The sequence below is a fragment of the Lynx rufus genome, unplaced genomic scaffold, assembly GCF_022079265.1.
Source record: "Lynx rufus isolate CCGP_SWC_20201006 ecotype Redwood Valley unplaced genomic scaffold, mLynRuf1.p SCAF_9, whole genome shotgun sequence".
NCBI lineage: Eukaryota > Metazoa > Chordata > Mammalia > Carnivora > Felidae > Lynx > Lynx rufus.
The window spans coordinates 101,332,058-101,354,208 of record NW_025814897.1 but is presented as its reverse complement, the minus strand read 5'-3'; the positions used below and the strand labels follow the sequence as shown (position 1 = coordinate 101,354,208).

General features: G+C 37.3%; 2 protein-coding genes across 2 annotated transcripts; both read left to right on the top strand.

Annotated features, from left to right (window-relative positions):
* Nucleotides 1-4,455: 4,455 nt before the first annotated feature.
* On the top strand, nucleotides 4,456-5,391 carry LOC124506300 (olfactory receptor 5W2-like). Its single transcript, XM_047072338.1, has one exon. The coding sequence runs from the start codon at nucleotides 4,459-4,461 to the stop codon at nucleotides 5,389-5,391; it is 933 nt and encodes a 310-aa protein (XP_046928294.1). The 5' UTR covers nucleotides 4,456-4,458.
* Nucleotides 5,392-13,609: 8,218 nt separating this feature from the next.
* On the top strand, nucleotides 13,610-14,545 carry LOC124506264 (olfactory receptor-like protein OLF2). The gene has a single exon (XM_047072289.1). It carries the CDS (start codon nucleotides 13,610-13,612, stop codon nucleotides 14,543-14,545), a length of 936 nt encoding a protein of 311 aa, XP_046928245.1.
* Nucleotides 14,546-22,151: the final 7,606 nt, after the last annotated feature.

The window sequence follows — 22,151 nt, the reverse complement described above, 5'->3', positions numbered from 1 at the left end:
GTTTTCTCAGCTGCCATTATCATGCATAAAACTTTTTCATAGTGACACATGACTCAGGGCCATTCAACTATTTTCTTTTTTATCTTATCTTATCTTATCTCATTTACATTTATTTACTTATTTTGAGAGAGAGAGAGAGAGAGAGAGAGAGAGAGAGAGAGAGAGAATCCCAAGCAGGCTCCATATTGCCATTGCAGAGCCCAAAACAGGGCTCAAGACCAGGAACCGTGAGATCATGACCTGAGCTGAAGTCACACACTTAACCAACTGAGCCTCCCAGGCCCCCAGGGCCATACAACTATTTTCTAAAGACAGGACTTTTTAAGTAGACAGCTGCCTTTATAGAATTACATATAGAAGCTCAGTGGCATCAGGGAAGTCATGTAGACACAGATTTTTTTTCCCATTTGCTTGTGTCTCATGTCTTAAATTCCAACTGCCAATTTTTCGTAATGTGAGAAAGCCAACTTCAATTAAAAACAAATCCCTTTAGGATGGTAATCATCCAATTTGTAATAATAATATAATCACTAAGGCTCAGATTTTAATGGAAAACTTTGGAAGGAAGTTAGACTAACTGGTCCACAGGGGCAGTCAAGCTGAAGAAGGTAAATTTAGGTTCTATCTACACTGAGTGCAACCTGAAGAAATTTGTTTTCCCTGGAGACAGAGAAGCATCTGATGAGAAAATGAGTTTGGAAAAAAAAAAAAAAAGTTCTTGGGTAACACCAATTATTAATTGAACACACAGATTTGGCATTCACTGGATTTTTTTAAAGAAAGAAATTAACTGCAATAAGGCAAAATATAGAGCAAGAATACATTATTTAAGTTATAACCAAAAGTACTCTTTAACAACACATAAGCATCTGTACTGACCAGCATCCTGCAATAATTCATCTATTATAAAATGTCCCTCAGGACAGGGCCAATACAGAGTGTTCCCCAAGATTGCCTGTTTGCACAACCTCAGGAGAATCATTTTATTTATTTTCTTGGCTCCTTAGATTTGTGAAATGCAGTGTTTATTTGACACATTTATATATTGGAGTTATTACCACCATAGCATTAATAACACCTGCATCCCATCATGTAATTATTTTTTTTGTAGTGAGGACATTTAAAATCTACTCTCATAGCAACTTCGAAGTATCTAATACAATATTGTAACTATAATCACAATGTTGTTCATTAGATCTTCAGAATGTATTCATCTTATAACTTCAAGTCTGTACTCTTTGACCAACATCTCCCAATTCCCATACCCCCATTGCCCCTGGTAAATATCATTCTACACTCTACAAGTCTCTGTGAGTTTGGCTTTTTTAGATTAGACTCATAAATCATACCATACAGTGTCTGTCTTTTTCTGTCTGGCTCATCTCACTTAGCATAATGCCTTGAAGTTCATTACCCTGTAGTCAAAAAACTATTAAGGGCAAGTTCTTTGAGTCTTAAAAATATAATGTTTATGAAATTCCAGAACGTTACTGATTATTTCTAGATCCCACTTTCAGTATAAGTATAATGAGGTTGTTAGAGACAGCTCAGGAAACACAAGATAATGCTAGAAATATACGATGATATATATGGATAAGCTAAATAATATAGGAAAACCACAAATAATTTGGTAAGATCTCCATACCTTTTCCATTACAAATTGAGTGCTAAAAAAAGTACATTTCTAGAAGAGAGAGTTGAGATGTTTTATAGGGCAGAATAATGGGAACACAGGTTTTAACTCCCTGTCCCAGCGAAGAAGTCCAAAGAACATTCAGGGACCAACATGGTTGACCAAGATACAGGAAGGTGGAGCATTACATTTGTATCTGTACCAGTGGGATTTGGGTAGGCACAAATTTCTCATCTCCGTTTCTCTCAATTCTCAAAGAACTGCCATGAATAATGGCACACAAAACTTATTTTTCAATAAACAGAAGTTGGCTTTGTTTCAAAAGCATTATCCCAACACATTTTTTAAATAAAAAATCATCCTTGTACAGGTGAGTTATGTACGTAGAAAGGTTGTTTATTACTCCTCTTTGTTGAACATCCACCAGCCTAACAACAGGAAAATATTCAATACCCCACATTTAGTGGGCTCATTAGTCATGCATATCCTATGCTAAAGGTTGTAGGAATGTGAAAAGACGTATGTATAAATAGATAAAGCACATAACTTGATGAAGAATGTACTAGGTGTAGTAGATGTTATACAGTTGAAATAGGGAAGAATCAGGCTCTGAAAGCAGGAAGTTAATCCACCATGGGGAAAGTACACTCCCTGTAAAAGGAGATAAAGTAGCATCCTTATCATCAGAGAGAGGGAATTTAGGGCCATAAAGGCTACACAAAAAAACAAAAAAACAAAAAAACAAAAAAAAAAAAAAACCTTGTTAATTCCATACTAATTTACTACCCCAAGGTCAAACCTCTTTGTCTTGTCAATTCTTCATGAATTTACCACTTCCTTGTCTAAAAGGTATAAAAGCTGCTTGATTTGGTCACTTCTTTGAGTGTCATATATTTTATGGGGCTTCCATATGCAGGAAGTTAAGTTTGTTTTTCTCCTGCTAACCTTTCTTATGTCAATTTAATTATTAGACCACTGAAAGAACCTAGAAGGGAAAGGTTTTCCACCTGTACACAGTCAAAAAATCACTGAAATGGGAGTTGTTGGCGTGTACTTATGAGAAAGGAACCAATGACTAATGAAAAAAACCGTATACAAGATTATCATGTTTCTAAATGGAAGGTAAAGGGGATGTTTCAGAAATGGAAGAAACAGAGCGAACAATGAAAAGGAACTGAAAATAATATTAAGTAGAAAATCTATTTGAATTTAATTAGACATCAGTTTCACTGAAGGAGGGTGTAGATTCATAGTAACCATAAGCATAGACATAGAATAAATTCTGGCAAACTTCTGACATTGATCAATTTGTTAAGGAGTGAAGAATTGAAAGTTCAGCCTTTGACACAGCATTCATTGGGGGGAAGGGGGGGAAGGAAATACAGAAGCAGAAGCCTAATTAGTCACACTCACATAACCCAGAAGAGCAAAGGCAGAGTCTTTAGAGATTAAAGCCCCAACAGTCACAAGGTAGAAATAAAATGCCATCTATTTATTGTTCATGTACCAGAAATAAGAACAGAAAGATGCTCATTTCAGGTAGGTTTCTAAATAACCAAAATTTTAAAAAATATATACAGACTGGAAAACACCTTACTTTTTTTTTGGAAAAATTAGGAATCAAGTATTAAGGAATTTATAAATGAATCATTTTATATCTGCTTAAGTCAGTTAAATAAATTCTGCAACCTAACATCTAAACAATGATATTTCTTTATTAGACCTATGTGGATTTGGCCTCATTTGTCATTTGTATAAGGGTGGTAAAGCTTTTCCCTATTTATATTTTCTTCTAGGTCAATAAGCATACCATCACTTTCTATCTCTGTGTAAGTGATACTGTACATTTAAATGGCACATTTGCTCTAGTTTTATCAAAAATAATAGAGATAACACATTATGAAAACTAATATATACAAATCCAAGCCCATATAGACCACAGGCCACAGCATTTAAGTCTAGAAAAATAAAAACGAGACCACCACTCACATTACCATTTTCATTCTCAACAGATACACACATACATAATGTGTGTGTATAAATTCAAGACTGAAGACTGTGTATCTCAGAAACATTTATTTTTCTTCGCCTTTTTTATTTTAATGGAAAAGACAACTGAAAATTCAAAGATCTGCAAGTTTGCACATGATAGGCTGTTGTTTCCACTTGGTTTTATCACCTCTCTTTGTCTTTCAAGGTATTTGTCCTACAGCAAAAGTCAATCATACAAATGGATTCTCAGCACTGTGTCAAACCAGTGAGGAAGAGTGATAGAATAGTTGTATAAAACATGTTCATATTTCAGTAAACACTAAAGTCAGCATACACCAAAATCTAACCCATACTAATTTTCATTTGTTATAGGCGGTATCACGGTGAGTGATAAAATCAATTACCTTTCTTCAAGAAAGCAACTTATACTTTTGTTTCTTTTCATCCAACTCATATTATCCAGTATCTTCTGACACTTTCTAAAAACTCTGTAGTTCCTTTTATATGATTTTGGCTCTAGAGTGAACTCACAGTTCATTTGGATCTGCTACTTGACATTGGACAACAGAAGCCAAGGCAAGTAACATATTTCAAGAATGACATGTATTTAGAATTCAAGTTTGTCACCTTTCTATCCCCAAAATTTTTAGTTTTTTATAACACAGCAAGGCTTCTTTAATAGGGACACTCACCGGACTCTTTTCTGAGGATAAAGAAGACAACATAAAATCACGTTTTGTCTTATGGTGTTTTGGGTACCCAGAAAAGCCAAAGCCTGATCTATAATTTGCTTGATCATTTTGGAAAGCAGTTTAGAACAAGCACAAAGAAGAATGGACAAAGAAAACTGCTCCTCCTTGACTGAATTCTTTCTCTTGGGAATTACGGACAACTCTGAGATCAAAGTGACTCTATTCACCACCATCCTGCTTATTTATCTCACTAATCTTTTTGCAAACCTCGGAATGATTATTCTAATTAGAATGAATTCTCAGCTGAACACACCAATGTACTTTTTCCTTAGCCACCTCTCTTTCTGTGACCTCTGTTATTCCACAGCAGTTGGGCCCAAAATGTTGGTAGACCTTTTAGCCAAAAACACATCAATCCCTTTCGTTGGCTGTGCTCTGCAATTCTTGGTCTTCTGTACGTTTGTAGATTCCGAGTGCCTACTGCTGGCGGTGATGGCCTTTGATCGGTACAAGGCCATTAGCAACCCCTTGCTCTACACGGTCAACATGTCCAGCAGAGTGTGCTTCCTGCTCATGGCCGGGGTTTATGTGCTGGCCATGGCAGATGCTTTGATACACACGACAGTAACATTCCGGTTATGTTTCTGTGGATCAAAGGAGATTAATCACTTCTTCTGTGATGTACCCCCTCTCCTATTGCTCTCTTGCACAGACACACAACTCAACGAATTAGCAATATTCACCATTTTTGGCTTCATTGAACTGAGCACCATTTCAGTAGTCCTTGTCTCTTATTGTTATATAATCCTATCCGTCCTGAAGATCCACTCTGCTGAGGGGAGGTTCAAAGCTTTCTCCACCTGCACCTCCCACATAACTACTGTTACAATTTTCCAGGGGACCATGATCTTCATGTATTTCCGGCCAAGTTCTTCCTACTCTCTTGATCAAGACAAAATGACCTCCTTGTTTTATACCCTTGTGATTCCCATGTTAAACCCACTGATTTATAGCCTACGGAACAAGGACGTAAAAAGGGCCTTAGAAAAATTGAAAAACAAAATACAGTTTTAAGTATTTATAGTCTGTATATGTGCATACACCCACACACATATCGTGATTGTTGTTTTCATAAAATTATATGGTATGATTTATTTATTGTTACGGTATTTATTATTATGGTATTTTCTCAAATACTTAAAGAAATGAGTATCTGCATTAAAACTCAACCATAACAAGACACTATATTTCCTCAAACCTGTCATGTGTCACTGTGGTCTTCAATTTATTTAAGAAACTCATTTGTGCAAAACATTCTGACTCTTCTAATTTTCCATATATTTATTTGTTTGCTTTTCATGTAAGCTTAATTACAAGTATACTTGGATTTATTATTGAGTGTTCACTAAGTACTTTTCATACATGTTAATATTTTGAATTTCATGATAAATACAGTATGTTCCAAACTAATGAATCCTATAATCTAGAGGAATGAACAAACATTAATTAACTGAGCACCCAAATAAGTCTTAAAACATTCATGAAGTAAAAGAGCTGGCAGTTAAAAATCTAGAAAAAATGTCAAAAGCTAGTGTGTAGAAGAAAGGTTTCCTTCTATGATGATGTTTAGTCTCAGATCTAATTAAAAAAAATCAAGCCGGGGAAAATAAAAGATTCTAGGCAGAGGGTCTAACACTACAGAGGTCCTGAGGTTCTATACCATTTTGGGATTTAAATAGTCCAACATGCAAAGGTTATAAAGAGAAGTGTAAAGTTCCTTGGTAAATTACATCAATGTACTGAAATTATCCACAAGTCTTCCATAACTTCCAAAGGAAGATTTCCTTCCTAAGATTTCCTTCCTATCTTCCTCCTTCTCTGCTCTGGTTAAATGTCCTTTTTTATAATTCATAGACAATGATCTCCTTTAAGCATTTTTTTTTAAATATTGCTTGGCTTATTGCCTCCAAAATAAGATGGTAAGTGTTCTTTGTTCAAGGATTGAGCATTCCATCCCTGTTATCCAAAGTGCCTTCGTGGTGCCGGAGACAAGAAATGGCAAAACAAACATATACCCAATGAAATATTAGATAACATTTTTAAGAGCTTATTAGACATTGGTAACACAATTAACTGAGGGTATGATAAGTGATTTGAATATATATATTTTGTAACTCTCCAAAAAGTGTATAAAATGGTTGTGGATACTAAGGTAATGGATCTATAAAGAGCTACATAGTAACTACATTAGAAGCAAAGAGTATTTTCCCATGTATATGCTTGGTATCTATCAATTTCATCTGTCTGTGCTCAACTTTTTGATGGCTAAAGCAATGAGTTAGCTTGTTGAGACAACATGGGTATGGCATATATTTGAGAGACTATTTAAGACTCAAGGACAGGGGTGTCTGTGTGGCTCAGTTGGTTGAGTGTCTGACTCTTGACTTTGGCTCATGTCATGATCCCAAGAGCCTGCATTAGGTTCCACTGAATGTGGAGCCTGCTTAAGATTCTCTCCCTCTCTCCCTCTCCACTTTCCCCCCACTAGCACTCTCTCTCTTTCTAAAAAAAAAATTAAGAAAATAAAAAAATTAAATTAAAAAAATTTTTTAAAGATTCAAGGATACTCTTACCAATTGCAATCATAGAAATTAAAAGTCACTGAATGCCTTAGATTTTCCATTTGCTATTTAGAAATGCCTTTGTGTGAAAACATTTCAGAAAAGATGTAAACCTAAGATTTTCTCGTTTCCATAGGGACATTTGTGGGACCCCTTACCTGTCACACAGTATCACAGTGGAAAAAAATGTATGGAGCATTTTCTGTTTTTAATAAAAGGAGTTAAGTGTTTCTACCTGAATGATATTTTCTCAATTAATACACACTGTGTCAATATTGTTACTGATAAGCAGCAGCATGGTAGAAAACACTGTCTGAAATACATTGTCCAAAAATGAATGGGGTATAAGTAGATTGCTGGTAATTCAGGGAATGTACATATGTCTTCTAGGTAACTAGTCTCTCTCCCTTTCGACAGCTATACATTACAACATCCAAAGACGGATTTGACCTACATATAGCAGTTTTATCAGATCTGGCTTGACCTAGAGGGAAGAAAAATTTAAAGAGAAAGAAATTTTGAGTCCTATGAATCAGATTCCAAATATAGAATTCACTAATTTAATTAAACATGGACTTCTTTTCCTTGAATATGAGGGGTTTAATAACACATCATGGGGAACATTTTTAGATTTGTTGGTGGATGGCCTACAATGACTCTTCTATCTTATTTATTTTATATGAAAAAGGAGTATCACATCAAAATACTTTATGTACTCTAGCTTACTTCAACCTTCATCATTCCTTTCCTCTGTAAGCTCTATCACATCCTTCTCACATATACCCAATAACTGATGGAAAATATTATTGTCTGGAGGCATCTGGGTGGCTCAGTGAGTTAAGCGTCTGACTCTTGCTTTTGGGGAAGGTCATGATCTTGTGGTTTGTTAATTTAAGCCCCTCATTGAGCTGCACGTTGACAGGGAAGAAACTGCTTGGGATTCTCTCTCCTTCTCTCTCTGTCCCTCCCCCACTCACTCTCTCTCTCTTGAAATAAATAAATAAACTTAAAAAGTTTTTAAAGAAAATATTATCCAAATGTAGCTTTTTTTGAGTAAAGGGGAAGTCTTTAAAGATGATAATATAAGAGGCCTTAAATTTCCCTCCTCCCCAAATTAACAGCTACAGATGCTACAATTCCCTCTGAAAGAAATCAAGAAACTATCTGAGCAACTGTTATACATTGAGCAAATGAGAAAAATTACATTGAGCAAATGAGAAAAATAACCACACTGAATCACAGAAAAAGCTAAGACAAAACTTTGCCATAAAATTTACAGTTGGGAAGAAACTCCTGGCTACCAGCTTCTCCATGAGGTATGGAAGGTTTATATCTGCCCCCCCCCCCATCTAATGTCCCACCATTTAATAGTCCCACTAGAGGGACAGGCCTCCAAGTCCTCTGGCTCCAAAGGTCAATGAGTCTTATATCACAAGAGTCATAAGAGTATAGCAAATAAAATAGGAGATGCAGCTATCACACCAGGGCTCAGAGATAATAGACAAGACCATTCCTCAGTCTTTTCCTGAATGAGATTTATTTGTACAATTTAACAGACTGAGTGTCCGGCTTCTGGTTTTGCATGCTTCTAGGGGCTGACTGGGATCCTCCCTGGAACCAAGGCGCCTGTGCACATGTCCCCAACTCTCTCCCTCCTGCCAACCCCAAGTCACCAGTATCTTCCTGGAAGGAATTTGCACACAGGTCTGCACCCCAGTTTTTGCAGCTGCCATCTGAAGAACGTGTTCCCAGATCATCTGACTACAATAGCCAACAGGGTTTCCATTCAGAAATGCCACAGAATTTTGGGGGCACCTGGATGGCTCAGTCAGTTAAGCATCCGACTTCAGCTCAGGTTATGATCTCACGGTCTGGGAGTTCAAGCTCCCCAAGATCTTAAATAAACAGCCTACATTTATATCTTAAAGAACTAGAAAAGAGAAACAAACTGGGCCTAAAGTCATTTGAAGGAAATGACTAACAAAAATCAGAGCTGAAATAAGTGAAAGAGAGACTAAAAAGAAAATAAATAAGATCAATCAAACTAAGAGCTGGTTTTCTGGAAAGATAAACAAAATAGAAAAATATTTAGATGGATTCACTAAGACAAAAAGAGAGAAGACTCAAATAAATAATATTATAACTGAGAGAAGATACATTTCATTTGATAGCAAACAATTACAAAGAACAATAAGAGACTACTATGAACATTTATATGCCAATGATTTGGACACCCTAGAAAAAGTAAATAAGTTTCTAGAACGTACAACTGACTGAGACTGAATCATGAAGAAATAGAAAATCTGAACAGACCAACTGCTATTAAAGAAATTAAATCAGTATTCTAAAACCTCCTCAAAAAAGAAAATTCAGCACCAAATCCCTTCATTGGTGAATTCTATCAAAATTTTATGAAGATGTCATAGACAATTCTTTGCAAACTCTTCAAAAAATTAGAAGAAACAATACTTTCAAACTCATTTTATGAGATCAGCATTACCCTAATACCAGAACCAGGCAGAGACACTATAAGAAAATTAAAGACCAACATCCTTGATGGACATAGATGAAAAATCATCCACAAAATATTGACAAACCAAATTCAACAGTGAATAAAAAAGGACCATAAACCATAATCAAGTGTGTTTAGTCCAGGGATGCAAGAATGGTCCAACATCCCTAAATCAATCAGTGGGTTATACTATATTAACAAAACGAAAGATAAAAATCATATGATCAGGGGCGCCTGGGTGGCTCAGTCGGTTAAGCGGCCGACTTCAGCTCAGGTCATGATTTCGCGCTCCGTGAGTTTGAGCCCCGCGTCAGGCTCTGTGCTGACAGCTCAGAGCCTGGAGCCTGTTTCAGATTCTATGTCTCCCTCTCTCTCTGACTCTCCCCCATTCATGCTCTGTCTCTCTCTGTCTCAAAAATAAATAAATGTTAAAAACAATTAAAAAAAATCATATGATCATCTCAATAGCTGCAGCGAAAACAATTGACAAAATTCAACATCCTTTTATGATAAAGATCTCTGCAAACTGGGTAGAGAGTGAAATTACCTCAACATAAATAAAGATCATATGTAACAAGTCCACAGCTAATATAATACTCAACAGGGCAAAGGTGAAACTTTCCCTCTCACATGAAGAACAAGACAAGGATGTCCACCCTTGCCACTTTTATTTAAAACAATAGTAAAAATCCTAGCCACACCAATTAAGAAAGAAAAGAATAAAAGCATCCAAATTGGAAAGGAAGAAATCCAACCGTCTTTATTTGCAGATGACATGATATTGTATATATACAAGATCCTAAAGATGCCACCAAAAAGCAGTTAGAATTAATAAAAAAAAAAAAATCAGTAAAGTTGCTGGATACAAAACTAATATACAAAAAAATGAGTTTCTTTTTATGCGCTAACAGTGATCAGCCAGAAAAATAATTTTTTAAAAAAAATGTCTTAACAAAAAAAGAATAAAATACTTAGGTATAAATTAATCAAGGAGGTGAAAGAATTTTACAAATTTCACACTAAAAGCTATAAGATATTGATGAAGGAAATTGAAGAAGACACAACTGGAAAGAGATTCCATGCTCATACACTGGAAGAATTAATATTGTCAGTATGAAATCAGATACTGTGATGCCTGCAGTTTTGTTCTGCTTTCTCAAGATTGGTTTGGCTTTTTAAGGTCTTTTTTTTTGTTTGTTTCATAGAAATTTTAAGATTATTTTTCCTACTTATGTGATAATCACTGTTGGACTTTAGATAGGGATTGCTCTAAATATGTAGGTTGGTAAAATGGATATTTTAGGTAGGATGGCTATTTTAACAATATTTGGAAAGGACAGAAAATTATACTTTAATACTTCTTAACTTTGTAAAAATTGCAACAAATAAAGCACACCAAATTGTTTAAAAAAGCAAATAAAACTGTGTTGTTCCCTAAAACCTCTTCTATGTACACATGCACCTATGATCTCTATTAGTGGAAACGGTTTGCAAAACTCATATTTCCTCTTCTTTCTGTTACCCACTTATCTAATCACTTAAAATACCAACTAATATTAAATTAGGCATTATTTGTGAAAGTCCTGGTATTAGGGCTGCAGGGTATACAAAAATTAGCCAAGAGTAGCTATTATTTCTCAGGAGCTTACAATGGAGTAAAAGACTGAATGAAATGAAAATATATGAATGAAATATCTGAATGGATGAAATAAAATATCTGAAGGAAATAAAAATAAGTCAAGAAAAAGTGCTGAATGGAGTGGATGTTACAGGCATAAAATAATTGGAATCCTGTTAGGTAATATGTGGTTGAAAGAATGCCATCGAATACGATTAATGAAAATATAAACATTGAGGAACTTTCTACTTCCTTTTTTAAATTTTTTTTAATGTTTAGTTATTTTTGAGAGAAAGAGAGTGAGCAGGGGAGCAGCAGGGAGAGGGAGACAGAGAATCTGAAGCAGGCTCTGCACTGTCAGTGCAAAGCCTGATATGGGACTTGAACCCAGAACCATGAAATCTTCACCTGAGCTGAAGTCAGATGCTCAACCAAATGAGTCATCCAGGTGCCCCGATTTTTATACTTACTAAGTGGGAAGGGGAAGAGACTTTTTCCGAAGTGAAAGAACCAGGATAAACATCATTAATAATAAATAATTAACAAATAAAATAATCATTGTATTTAACAAATTTATTAATTTAATAAAGTAAACAAAAGGAATAATATTTGAGATAAAATAATTAAATTTGAATTTCTTTAGAAGTCTGGAAGAAGATGGTATAAACTCAAGATAGCAATAAACCATACTACAAAAATCATCTCACCTTCCTAACAACAAACAATTTGGTGCAAGTACAAAGAATTGGTCTTTGCTGAAGTTGTCGGCTATGTTCACCAGGGAAAGTGCAGAATTAGAAATCGAATTAATCACATGTTTGTTTAAGTGTGAGGGCAAAGGCTTGAGAGATTTCAGTCCCAAATGACACTGAGTAAAAATAAAATGCAATCTCTAGTATTCAGCTACCAGGGGCAAGTACAGAAAGACTTGCTCATCACAGGTAGGTTTCTGAGTCACTAAATTTAAAGAGTAAAGAATAAAAACCTTGCATTTGAAAAAATGAGGAATCAAATATTTAGGACATTGTAAGTGATTTTTTTTTTACTTACTTCCTTTGGGTAATAATCTGCAATCTGATGGCAAAAATATGTACTTCTGATAAAAGAGGGTGTTTAGAAGTAATTTTATTTTAAGTTTATTTATATATTTTGAGAGAGAGAGAGTCCAAGCAGGGGAGGAGCAGAAAGAGAGGGAGAGAATCCCAAGCAGGCTCCCCACGGTCAGCACAGAGCCAAACAAGGGGCTCGATCTCACAACAATGAGATCATGACCTGAAATGAAATCAAGAGCTGGACATTTAACCAACTGGGCCACCCCAGTTCCCCTTGGAGTAACTTTCATTAGTAAATGTATAGTTTTACCTCAACCAAAATAAAGAAGAAAAACTTTTTTTTAAATCGTGTGAAAGGGTACATGCAAATCTAAGATATTCTTTTAATTTTTAAAAACAATAATAATTGAAATATCACAACGCAAATACTAATTTATATACATCTAACCCCATATGAACCACATACCATATTTACTCCAATCCAAAGCAAAATAAGACCATCATTTATATTCCAATTCTCACATATCAATAGAAAGACAGGTGCCTGCACACACATACATATATAAACAAACAGAAGCCTATATATGAAAAATATAATTTCTTGTTCAGCTCTATTTTTGATGAAAAAGTCAGGTTTAAATCCAAAGAGATGTAATTGTATATGTTATTTCTCTTTTCATTTGTTTTTAGCATTTTTCCTCTACATGAGCTTTGGTACCAGACCACCATTTCTGAGTGTAAGTAATAATAATGTGGCAAAACAGTAAAAATGTTGTATTGTTCATTACTTTTATTTTTTCTTCTATGAATTTTTTTAAGTTTATTTATTTTCAGAAAGCGTAGGGACAGTGAAAGCAGGGGAGAGAGAGAACCCCAAGAAGATTCCGTGTTGTCAGCACGGAGCCTGATGTGGGGCTCAAACTCACTAACTGTGAGATCATGACCTGAGCCAAAATCAACAGTCGGATGCTTAACTGACTGAGCCACCTAGACACTCGTGTTCATGATGTTTAAATAAGAGATCTGTTCATGATTTCCAATTTTAACACACAGGCTTGAACAAATCATGGTTTTTGAAGAACACAGTAAGGGTAATCGCTTTTAGGCTCAATTTGATATTTGTTTTTCAGACATAAAGCTGTAAATTCAGCTTTGCCTTTAGGTGTGACTTTTATATTATGTTTGATCTGTGATGAGTTTTCATTCATGATTGCTGAGATAAAGCAGTGAAGGTGCACACAAGTCATATATTTGGTAGGTGATACGCAAATTGATAATCAAACTTTAAATTCTATCACAAACATGTTAATTTTGTCAACAGTATAACAATGAAATGTTTCTGGGCTATTTTCTGAGGATAAAGAATATAATATCTGAAACAAAACCTTTCTCATGAATAGATTGTATTTTTGTGAGTTTCGAGAGGAATTAAAACCTTAATATACCATTTCTTGATTATTTCGGGAGCATTTTGGAAGAATAAAGAAGAATGGATGGAAAAAATTGCTCTTCTGTGAATGAATTCCTTCTCTTGGGAATTAGCAATAACACTGGAATTAAAGTGACCCTGTTTGTCACATTTCTAATTGTTTATCTCATCATTCTTATTGCAAACCTCGGGATGATCATGTTAATTAGAATGGATTCTAAGCTTCACACACCAATGTATTTCTTCCTCAGCCACCTCTCTTTCAGTGACCTCTGTTATTCTACAGCAATTGGGCCCCGGATGCTGGTAGGCCTCATTACCAAGATAAAGTCAATTCCTTTCTATGGCTGTGCTCTGCAATTCTGGATCTTCTGTACCTTTGCTGATTCCGAGTGCCTACTGCTGGCGGTGATGGCCTTTGATCGGTACAAGGCCATTAGCAACCCCTTGCTCTACAAGGCCAACATGTCCAGCAGAGTGTGCTTTCTGCTCATGGCTGGGGTTTACATGGTAGGGCTTGTGGATGCTTCTGCAAATACAATATTAACATTCAGGTTATGTTTCTGTGAATCAAATGTGATCAACCACTTCTTCTGTGATGTCCCACCTCTCCTTTTGTTATCTTGCTCAGATACCCAAGTTAATGAGTTAGTGATATTCACCATTTTTGGCTTCATTGAGCTGATTACCCTTTCAGGGCTCTTTGTGTCTTACTGTTATATCATCCTGGCAGTGATAAAGATCCGCTCTGCTGAGGGGAGGTTCAAAGCTTTCTCCACCTGCACCTCCCACTTAACTGCTGTTGCAATTTTCCAGGGAACCCTGCTCTTTATGTATTTCCGCCCGAGTTCTTCCTACTCTCTTGATCAAGACAAAATGACCTCCTTGTTCTACACCCTTGTGATTCCCATGTTAAACCCTGTGATTTATAGCCTGCGGAACAAAGATGTGAAAGAGGCTCGGAAAAAACTTAAAAATAGGAAGTGGTTTCATTGAAAACTTATATGTACCTATTTTTCTCCCAATCTTACACTATAATTTGTGAAGTTCAAAATTGTTTTGATTAAAGTGGTATGATCTAGGGGTGCCTCGGTGGCTCAGTTGGTTAAGCGGTTGACTTCAGCTCAGGTCATGATCCCGCAGTTTGTGAGTTCGAGCCCCGCGTCGGGCTCTGTGCTGACAGCTCAGAGCCTGGAGCCTACTTTGGATTCTGTGTCTCCCTCTCTCTCTGCTCCTGCCATGCTTGTGCTCTATCTCTCTCTGTCTCTCAGAAATAAATAAATGTTAAAAAAAAAAAGTGGTATGATCCAACAAGTATTTATACCATGTTCCTGCCATAACCAAATGTGTCATTTCTTTAGTACTCTATGATTCATTTTATGTCTTGAGCTTATACTTGGTATTCCTTATTTATGGAAAACTTATGGACTCTTAGTTTGCCCAATTTGTGTTTCTACAATCTATTTGTGCATGAATCTAATTTCCTATATGTTAGTGAGAGTTTTCTAAGTACGTAACGCACTTCTATGTGTTTTGTATCTTATGGTGAATCTAACAGTTTTGTGTTAATGAATCTTGTCATCTAATGGAAACTGATGAAGTTTTGGGGTGATGGTGGGGGTCCAGAGCTTAAGGTCAAGAAAGGCTTCTTGAAGACGTCCTTTGCACAAAATGGTGATTTTTTTTTTTTTTTTTTTTTAAGCTCAGGGACAGGACCCATGGGCAGGAAGAGCTGCCTGGGACCCTGTGGAAAGACTAGTTCTATACTTGGGAGTTGGGAGAGGGGGGAGGGGAAGTCAAAGGGAAGTTTTCAAAAAGATTTCATATGCTAAAGAAGACTCACAGGATACCGGAGGCCAAGCTGTTGTCAAGCTTAGGTTGTTTTTCCCTCCAGCAAAATATTAACATTAAGACAGTAGGGAGATCCTGGAGAAACTTTTTACTCTGCCAGCCTCTAATAGTTGTCAATGGACTGCAGTTTATAAGGAGATTGAATTTTACCTGCCATTTCCTTCTTGCCTTTGTTCCCCATATCACTATGGAGGTGTGATTTTGAGGTTCCAGGAAAGGAATCTACAGGTTTCTGGAGATTAGGCTATTAATAAAATTGCCTTTTTCTTGTAATCTATCAAGACATGGAGACTCATGTCCTGCTTGACTGTGATCTCCTTCAGTTAACCATTTGTTTTCTTTCCTTTCCTTTGTTCTTGAGTAGCCAGGAGTGCCTGTGGAATATCACACATATCCCACCTTGGTGGGAGGGGGGGTGTTAGCTCAATGTTGCCCTCAGCCTGCCTACATAGGCTCTGTCATCAGAAGTGACAAATGTTAATTAAATGATCATTCAAATTATGTGTAATAAACTGTAATTATGCCATAGAATAAAAACAGAAACAAAGCACAATGTTCAATTATAGTGAAGAATGTTGAAAAGTTCTTCCTGGTAATGGGAACAATCTGGGATCTAAAAGATAAGTAGGAATTAGCTGAGAGATGCACTAGATAGAGAAAACATTCTCTGCAGATAGATCAGCAACTAGAGGGTCCCCAGGGGGACAGGACCACATCATTTCTGTGGAACTTAAAGAAAACCAGTATGGCTGGGCTATAGTGCTACCATTCACAACTCAGTCACTTCCTCCAGGGGCTTTCCTTCCCTCTAGCACTCGCTAAGCTTGGGTCCCACACCACCCTGAGCCTGGGAACTTTGTTGAATCTACTCTCTGTTGCCTAAATCATTACCTTCAATGTGGGGTAATGAATACCCAGAGTTTAAGGACTGGATAGTTTTATCTCTTTCCTCAAGCCCCACTATAGCATCTGGGTAAAGAAAAAATGAAAAAAGATCCAAAAAGTTAATTGTTATTGAATGTTTATTCATGGGAAGTAAAAGAAAAAATCGCTGAGATCAAGTATGTGCCTTAAATACGTTTTTTGAATCATATATGTAAGCACATAAAGTAGTTGTGGATGGCAAATTCAAGGGAAGGATAAAGACATGCAAATTACTTGGAAAATAATTAACCCAGAGGGCTCTTGCCTGGGTGTTTACCAAGATATTTGCAACTTGGCTCTGCTTTAGTTTGCTGATGATCAAATCACTGAAGTGATTTCTTCAGTAAGTCTGGATAAAAACAGCTCTTGCAGGACCAAAGAAAAGTCAGGGACACTCTTAAATGTTTGCTACAATTACACAACCTGAAAATCACTCAGTCTAGGTCTACCTACGTGCCATTGTAAAGGGCTTCCATGAAAACCTTTCAGATTGCCAGCAAAGCCCAAGTAGGACAATGAGACTCTTCTGTTCTCCAGGGTGATATTTTTTCTGGGATTCTGAGACATGGTAGGGGAAGGTATAAAGGTAAAACAAAGAAGAAACAAACAAAGAAAAGGAACAGGGGATTCTTCTTTTCGTTAAGATCTCTCCTCAGTTTTCTTATGTTTTATTTGAAATTTAGATTTAGACTCTAGATATGGAGTCAATATTATAGGTCTATTTTTTCTTAAGGGTTCCTTATTCTGATCAGGAATGGACATCCCTAAACATAAATGTTACCAGTGATGAACGATTAGAAAATATGTATAATGATAGAAACAATTGGCTCCATACTGGGGAAAATCTGGTTAGGGAAATTTATTAAATAAAAAGAGTACTAATTCTCACAAATTGGTAATTGTGTAGCTCTTTCTTAAGAGGCAGCAAATTTAACCTAACTTGAACTCTGCAAACATGCTGGGAACTGGAAAAGGAATGGTAGCAAAATTGGGTCTGAATCTGTACTCTCAGTTCACAGTGATTGTGACCTTCGACAAATCATTTTCCTTCTTTGGTCCTCAGTTTCCACTCTGTCAAAAAAGGGCTTTAAACTGAATGATCTTTATTGTGTATTCCAGATACCACATTTCATGCTTATACTGATACGATTCTATAAATGCATAATGTATAAACCCGCTTCTATCTTTGGGGAGATCTTAAATATAACAGATGGATGGGACTACAGTACAATCCCAGGCTAATCTGACCTGAAATTGAATTGGCAATGATCGCAGATAGATAGCACTGATCGCAAGAGCCCTCACCCCGTTAAGGTGGACCCATTCAACTGATTTTCTATTCTTCATATTCTTCATTTTAACTTTCAGAGACATCCCATATAAAAGTGAATATCCAACTTTTATGTATGTATGCATGTATTTATTTATTTATACTTTTTTTGGCGTTTATTTATTTTTGAGAGAGACAGAGCATGAGCATGAGCAGGGGAGGGACAGAGAGAGAGGGAGACACAGAATCTGAAGCAGCCTCCAAGCTCTGAGCTGTCAGCACAGAGCCTGACTCAGGGCTTGAACTCAGGAACCGTGAGATCATGACCTGAGCCAAAGTCAGATGCTTAACCGACTGAACCACCCAGGCGCTCCTTGAATATCCAACTTTATTAGTCATTAGGACAATTATGGACTCTACATAACAGCTAAAATGAAAATGACAGACAATATTACCTATTAGTTAGGATGTAGAAACAGACACAGGATTCATTCACTAATAATGTGTAACTCTAGATTGGCATACTGCTTCGGGAAATTGTATGCTAATATTGGGTAAATATAAATTTTACACACACACACACACACACACACACACATTTCCTATTCCTGGTTTTATACACAAGATAAATAAGTGTATCTCCATCAGAAGACATGTGTAAAAATTGTTCACATTAATATTATTGGAAATAGAGGCACCTGGGTGGCTCAGTTGTTTGAGCATCGGACTTCGGCTCCGATCATGATCTCACATTTCTCCTGAGTTTGAGTCCCACGGCGGGCTCACTACTGTCACCTCAGGGCCTGCTTCTGAACCTCTGTCCTCTCCTTCTGCCCCCTCCCCCACTCATTCACATGCACGCACTCTCACTCTCTCCCTCTCAAAAATAAATTTAAATAAATAAATAAATAAATAAATACTTGCTGTCTTTTCAGGGGTGCCTGGGTGGCCTAACTGGTTCAGTGTCCAAGTCTTTGTTTTGGCTTAGATCATGATCTCACTGTTAGTGAGCTCGAGACTCTCCCTCAGGCTCTGCACCCATATCATGAAGCCTGCTTGGGGTTCTTTCTCTCACCCTCTCTCTCTGCCCCTCCCCTACTTGCTCTCTCTGTCCCTCCCTCTCTCTCAAAATAAATGAATAAACTTTAAAAAAAAACTACTGTAATAAAGTAAATGTGTCTTTTTTTAACTGGTAAGCCCCTCTCATACTGTTTTCAGCAACAAGGAGACTTAGTAAACCTGGTTTTCCTTGGTATGGTTAGCATGTGCTGAACTTATTCCCAAAACCTCAAGACTTACAGCCATGCAGCTACTTTCTGAAGGAGACACTTTATAAACAGACAGCTGCCTACATCGATTATTGTGGCACCAGGGAAGGCGTTTAGATACAATCGTCGTCTTCACATGCGTGTCTCTGGTGTCTTGCGTGAGAACGGAGTAATTTTCTTTCATTATTTTCGAAAGCCATCGTCAATGAAATAGAAATCCTTTGAGATGTTAATCATCCAATTTTTAATAATCATATGGTCCCTAAAGCTCAGATTTTAATGGAAGGGTTTGAAGGGAACTTAGCGTAAATGGTTTATGGGGCAGTCAAGTGTAGGACGGTAAATTTAGGTTCTATCCAAACAGAGTGTAACCTGAAGGGGTTTGTCATCCCTGGAGACGGAGAGGCATCTGATGAGAAAATGAGTTTGGGAAGGAGTCATATAAAATGACCAAGTGATGTGAAATGTTGGAGTCTGGTAGGGAAAAGTCAAGACAGACTTCTTGAATTATCTTTGGTGCAAAAGGGGTGGTTTTATTAAAGCATGGGGCCAGGACCCGGGGGCAGAAAGATCTGCCCTGGGGTTGTGACCAGTGACTGATTACATACTTGCAAGTTGAGAAGGGGTTAGGGATAATGAAAGTCTCTAAGAAACTTGGAAGCAAGGTTTCCGGACCTTGAGGCTAGTCAAATCTTATTCATGAGACCCTTGAGATGTATATCAGTGGGCCATAAGCTTGGAGGATGCTTGCTAACATAGATTTGGGGAGGTAGAGATAAAGGAAGTTTCCAAAGGAATTTGTATATGTTAAAGACTTACAGGAACCTAGAGGTTGGCTAATGTCAAACTAAGGTGGCCTTTTGCCTCTAGCAAAGTATTAACACTGAGGCTTTCTCAAGCGCTTGTCAGTCTGCTCTAAGCTGTAAGGAAAATGATGTTTTTCTACATTTCTTTTGCCTTTGTTCTCCACATCACAAGGACAAATCCCATCCCTTTAATATGAATCAAAGTAGTAAATAATGGTAGTAAAGTTCAAGGGTCTGAGAGACTAAGAGAAAAATTACCAGGTGTACTCACAACTGCAAAGAAAAGACTCCCCCCCTCCCCCCCCTCCCGAAACCAGCCAGGGTGTGCCCGGTGGTAGTCTGACATAAAGGCGGGAACCAATCAAGTTCTGCTGAATGGTTTGAAATAAAGGCGGGAACCAATCAAGTTCTGCTGAGCGTTCAAATTTAAATGTTAACCAACAACAGCTCTGTAACCTCTAAAAAATATCCCTAACTTGTTTGTGCCTGTCTATAAAAAAAGCTGTAAGATCCTTACTCGGGGCCTCTTAGCGTCACCGGCAACGAGTGCGCGGAGGACCGGGTTCGAACCTGCAATAAACGACCCTTGCCGCTTGGCTTTGATTCTGGACTCTGGTGGTTTGTTTTCGGGGGGTCTCTCGAATCGGGGCATATCAGGTCATACAATTGCATCTAATGTCTTCACCCGAATGGGTGGCATATTATCACAATTACTTAGTTTGAGCCTGGCGTCAAATCATATCTCCTAACGCAGTGAATTCTGTATGTTTGTATTGGTATCATTACACACAAAATAATAATAAAAATGGAAAGGTTATTGAAACGTATCACACACAGTCATTTTCCCCAAATCAAGAATACTTTAAGGATTTTAATCTATGATAGCGTCTAGATTTATAGGAACCATAAAAAAAGAAATGCTATGCCCGTTTCTAGTTCCCACTGAGGACTCAGACAAAAAATTAACTGGAATATTTTTGCCCATACGCTGGTAATGCTTATAAATTCATAAATTATTTCTTGAACCCACAGATCTGGCATTTACTTCATTTGTTTAAATGAATAACATAACTGCAATAGGGCAACACGTAGGGCAGGAAAACATTCCTGTACACGGCACTTGACAATAGACTTTCATGACACATATACATTTGTGCCTGTTAGTGAAGGAAAGGCATTTCCTTCTATTCTTCAAGTTCTTTTTGCTGAATTAGGAATTAAATTCACATGAGACAGATTAACAGGAGAGGAAAAAAAAAATTACAGTTTTATTGTGTGCTCACAGAGGCCAAATAACGAAATTGAGATCTAAAGAAATTACCAAAGCAGGCAGCTTTTATATTATTTTTATGAGGAGACAATAAATCTGTTAAGGAATTGGCAGGATAAAGAGAATTGAATTTGCAGTCTTCGATTAGTAAGAAACTCTAAACAGAATTTGGTCTGTGGTAGTAGATTGCTAAAATGTAATAAGGGTTGTTTATAGGGCCTTCCAGGCTCTGAATTTCCTATGCGTGGTGATAAGGATGTGTCTTTACTTCCTGGTACAGGGAGGGTACCTTCCCCATGGGAGATTTACTTCCTGTTTTCAGGAGCACAGAGGAAAGTCAGAGGATCCTCGCACAGGCCTTCTCTTAAACAACTTTTATTTAATATAATCAGTATGCCAAAGTGGCACATTTTGGGTGGCCGCCATGACACCCACATTAGTGTCCTACAGTGAATCACCTATCATAAAGTATCACGTGGAACATGGCCACTACAGTGAGTACTCCCCAAGATTGCCACATGGTGTGACTTTAGGGCCACTACATTACTTATATTTTGGGGCTACAGTTGACACGTGGTGTTACATGGGTTTCAGGTGCACAATATAGTGATTCAACAAGTCTATATGCTATGCTGTGCTCACCATTATGTTGTAATGCCCGAGGTCGCGAAACCCCCCACAAGAGACCACCAGAGTCGTAAGTCAAAGCCAAGCGGCAAGGGTCGTTTATTGCAGGTTCAAACCTGGACCTCCACGCACTCGTTGCCGGTGACGCTAAGAGGCCCCGATCAGGATTGGTAGAGCGTTTTTATAGACAGAGACAAATAGCATAGGGGAGGTTTCAGATTATGAGGGGCCTGATTAGTTGATTTTAAAGTAAGGACATTTGTTGTTCTCTGATTGGGCGTCCTTTGTCTGTCCTTTGGCGGGAAGGCTTTGTCCGTTACTTGTGGTGGGAGAAAAAGGGGGAAGGGGGAAGGGGGAAGGGGGAAGGGGAGGAATGTGTTAAGCAAGCAAGATTACAGAAGCGAGGAAATGCTGGTTAGTAAGTATTTTTATAATCTTAGGGTATAGCAAACTAAGTCTAGAAAAATTTAACGGTGCTCACATCGAACAATAGGCAAGACATACAAAATTTTAAATTCATTCTCTACAATGTGTAGCTACCATCTGTCGCCATATTGACCGTATTCCCTACATCGTATCTCTCATC

What these genes read in the sequence shown, in the direction of transcription:
- LOC124506300 (XM_047072338.1), top strand. Translation starts at nt 4,459, where the DNA reads ATGGACAAAGAAAACTGCTCCTCCTTGACTGAATTCTTTCTCTTGGGA.
- LOC124506264 (XM_047072289.1), top strand. Translation starts at nt 13,610, where the DNA reads ATGGATGGAAAAAATTGCTCTTCTGTGAATGAATTCCTTCTCTTGGGA.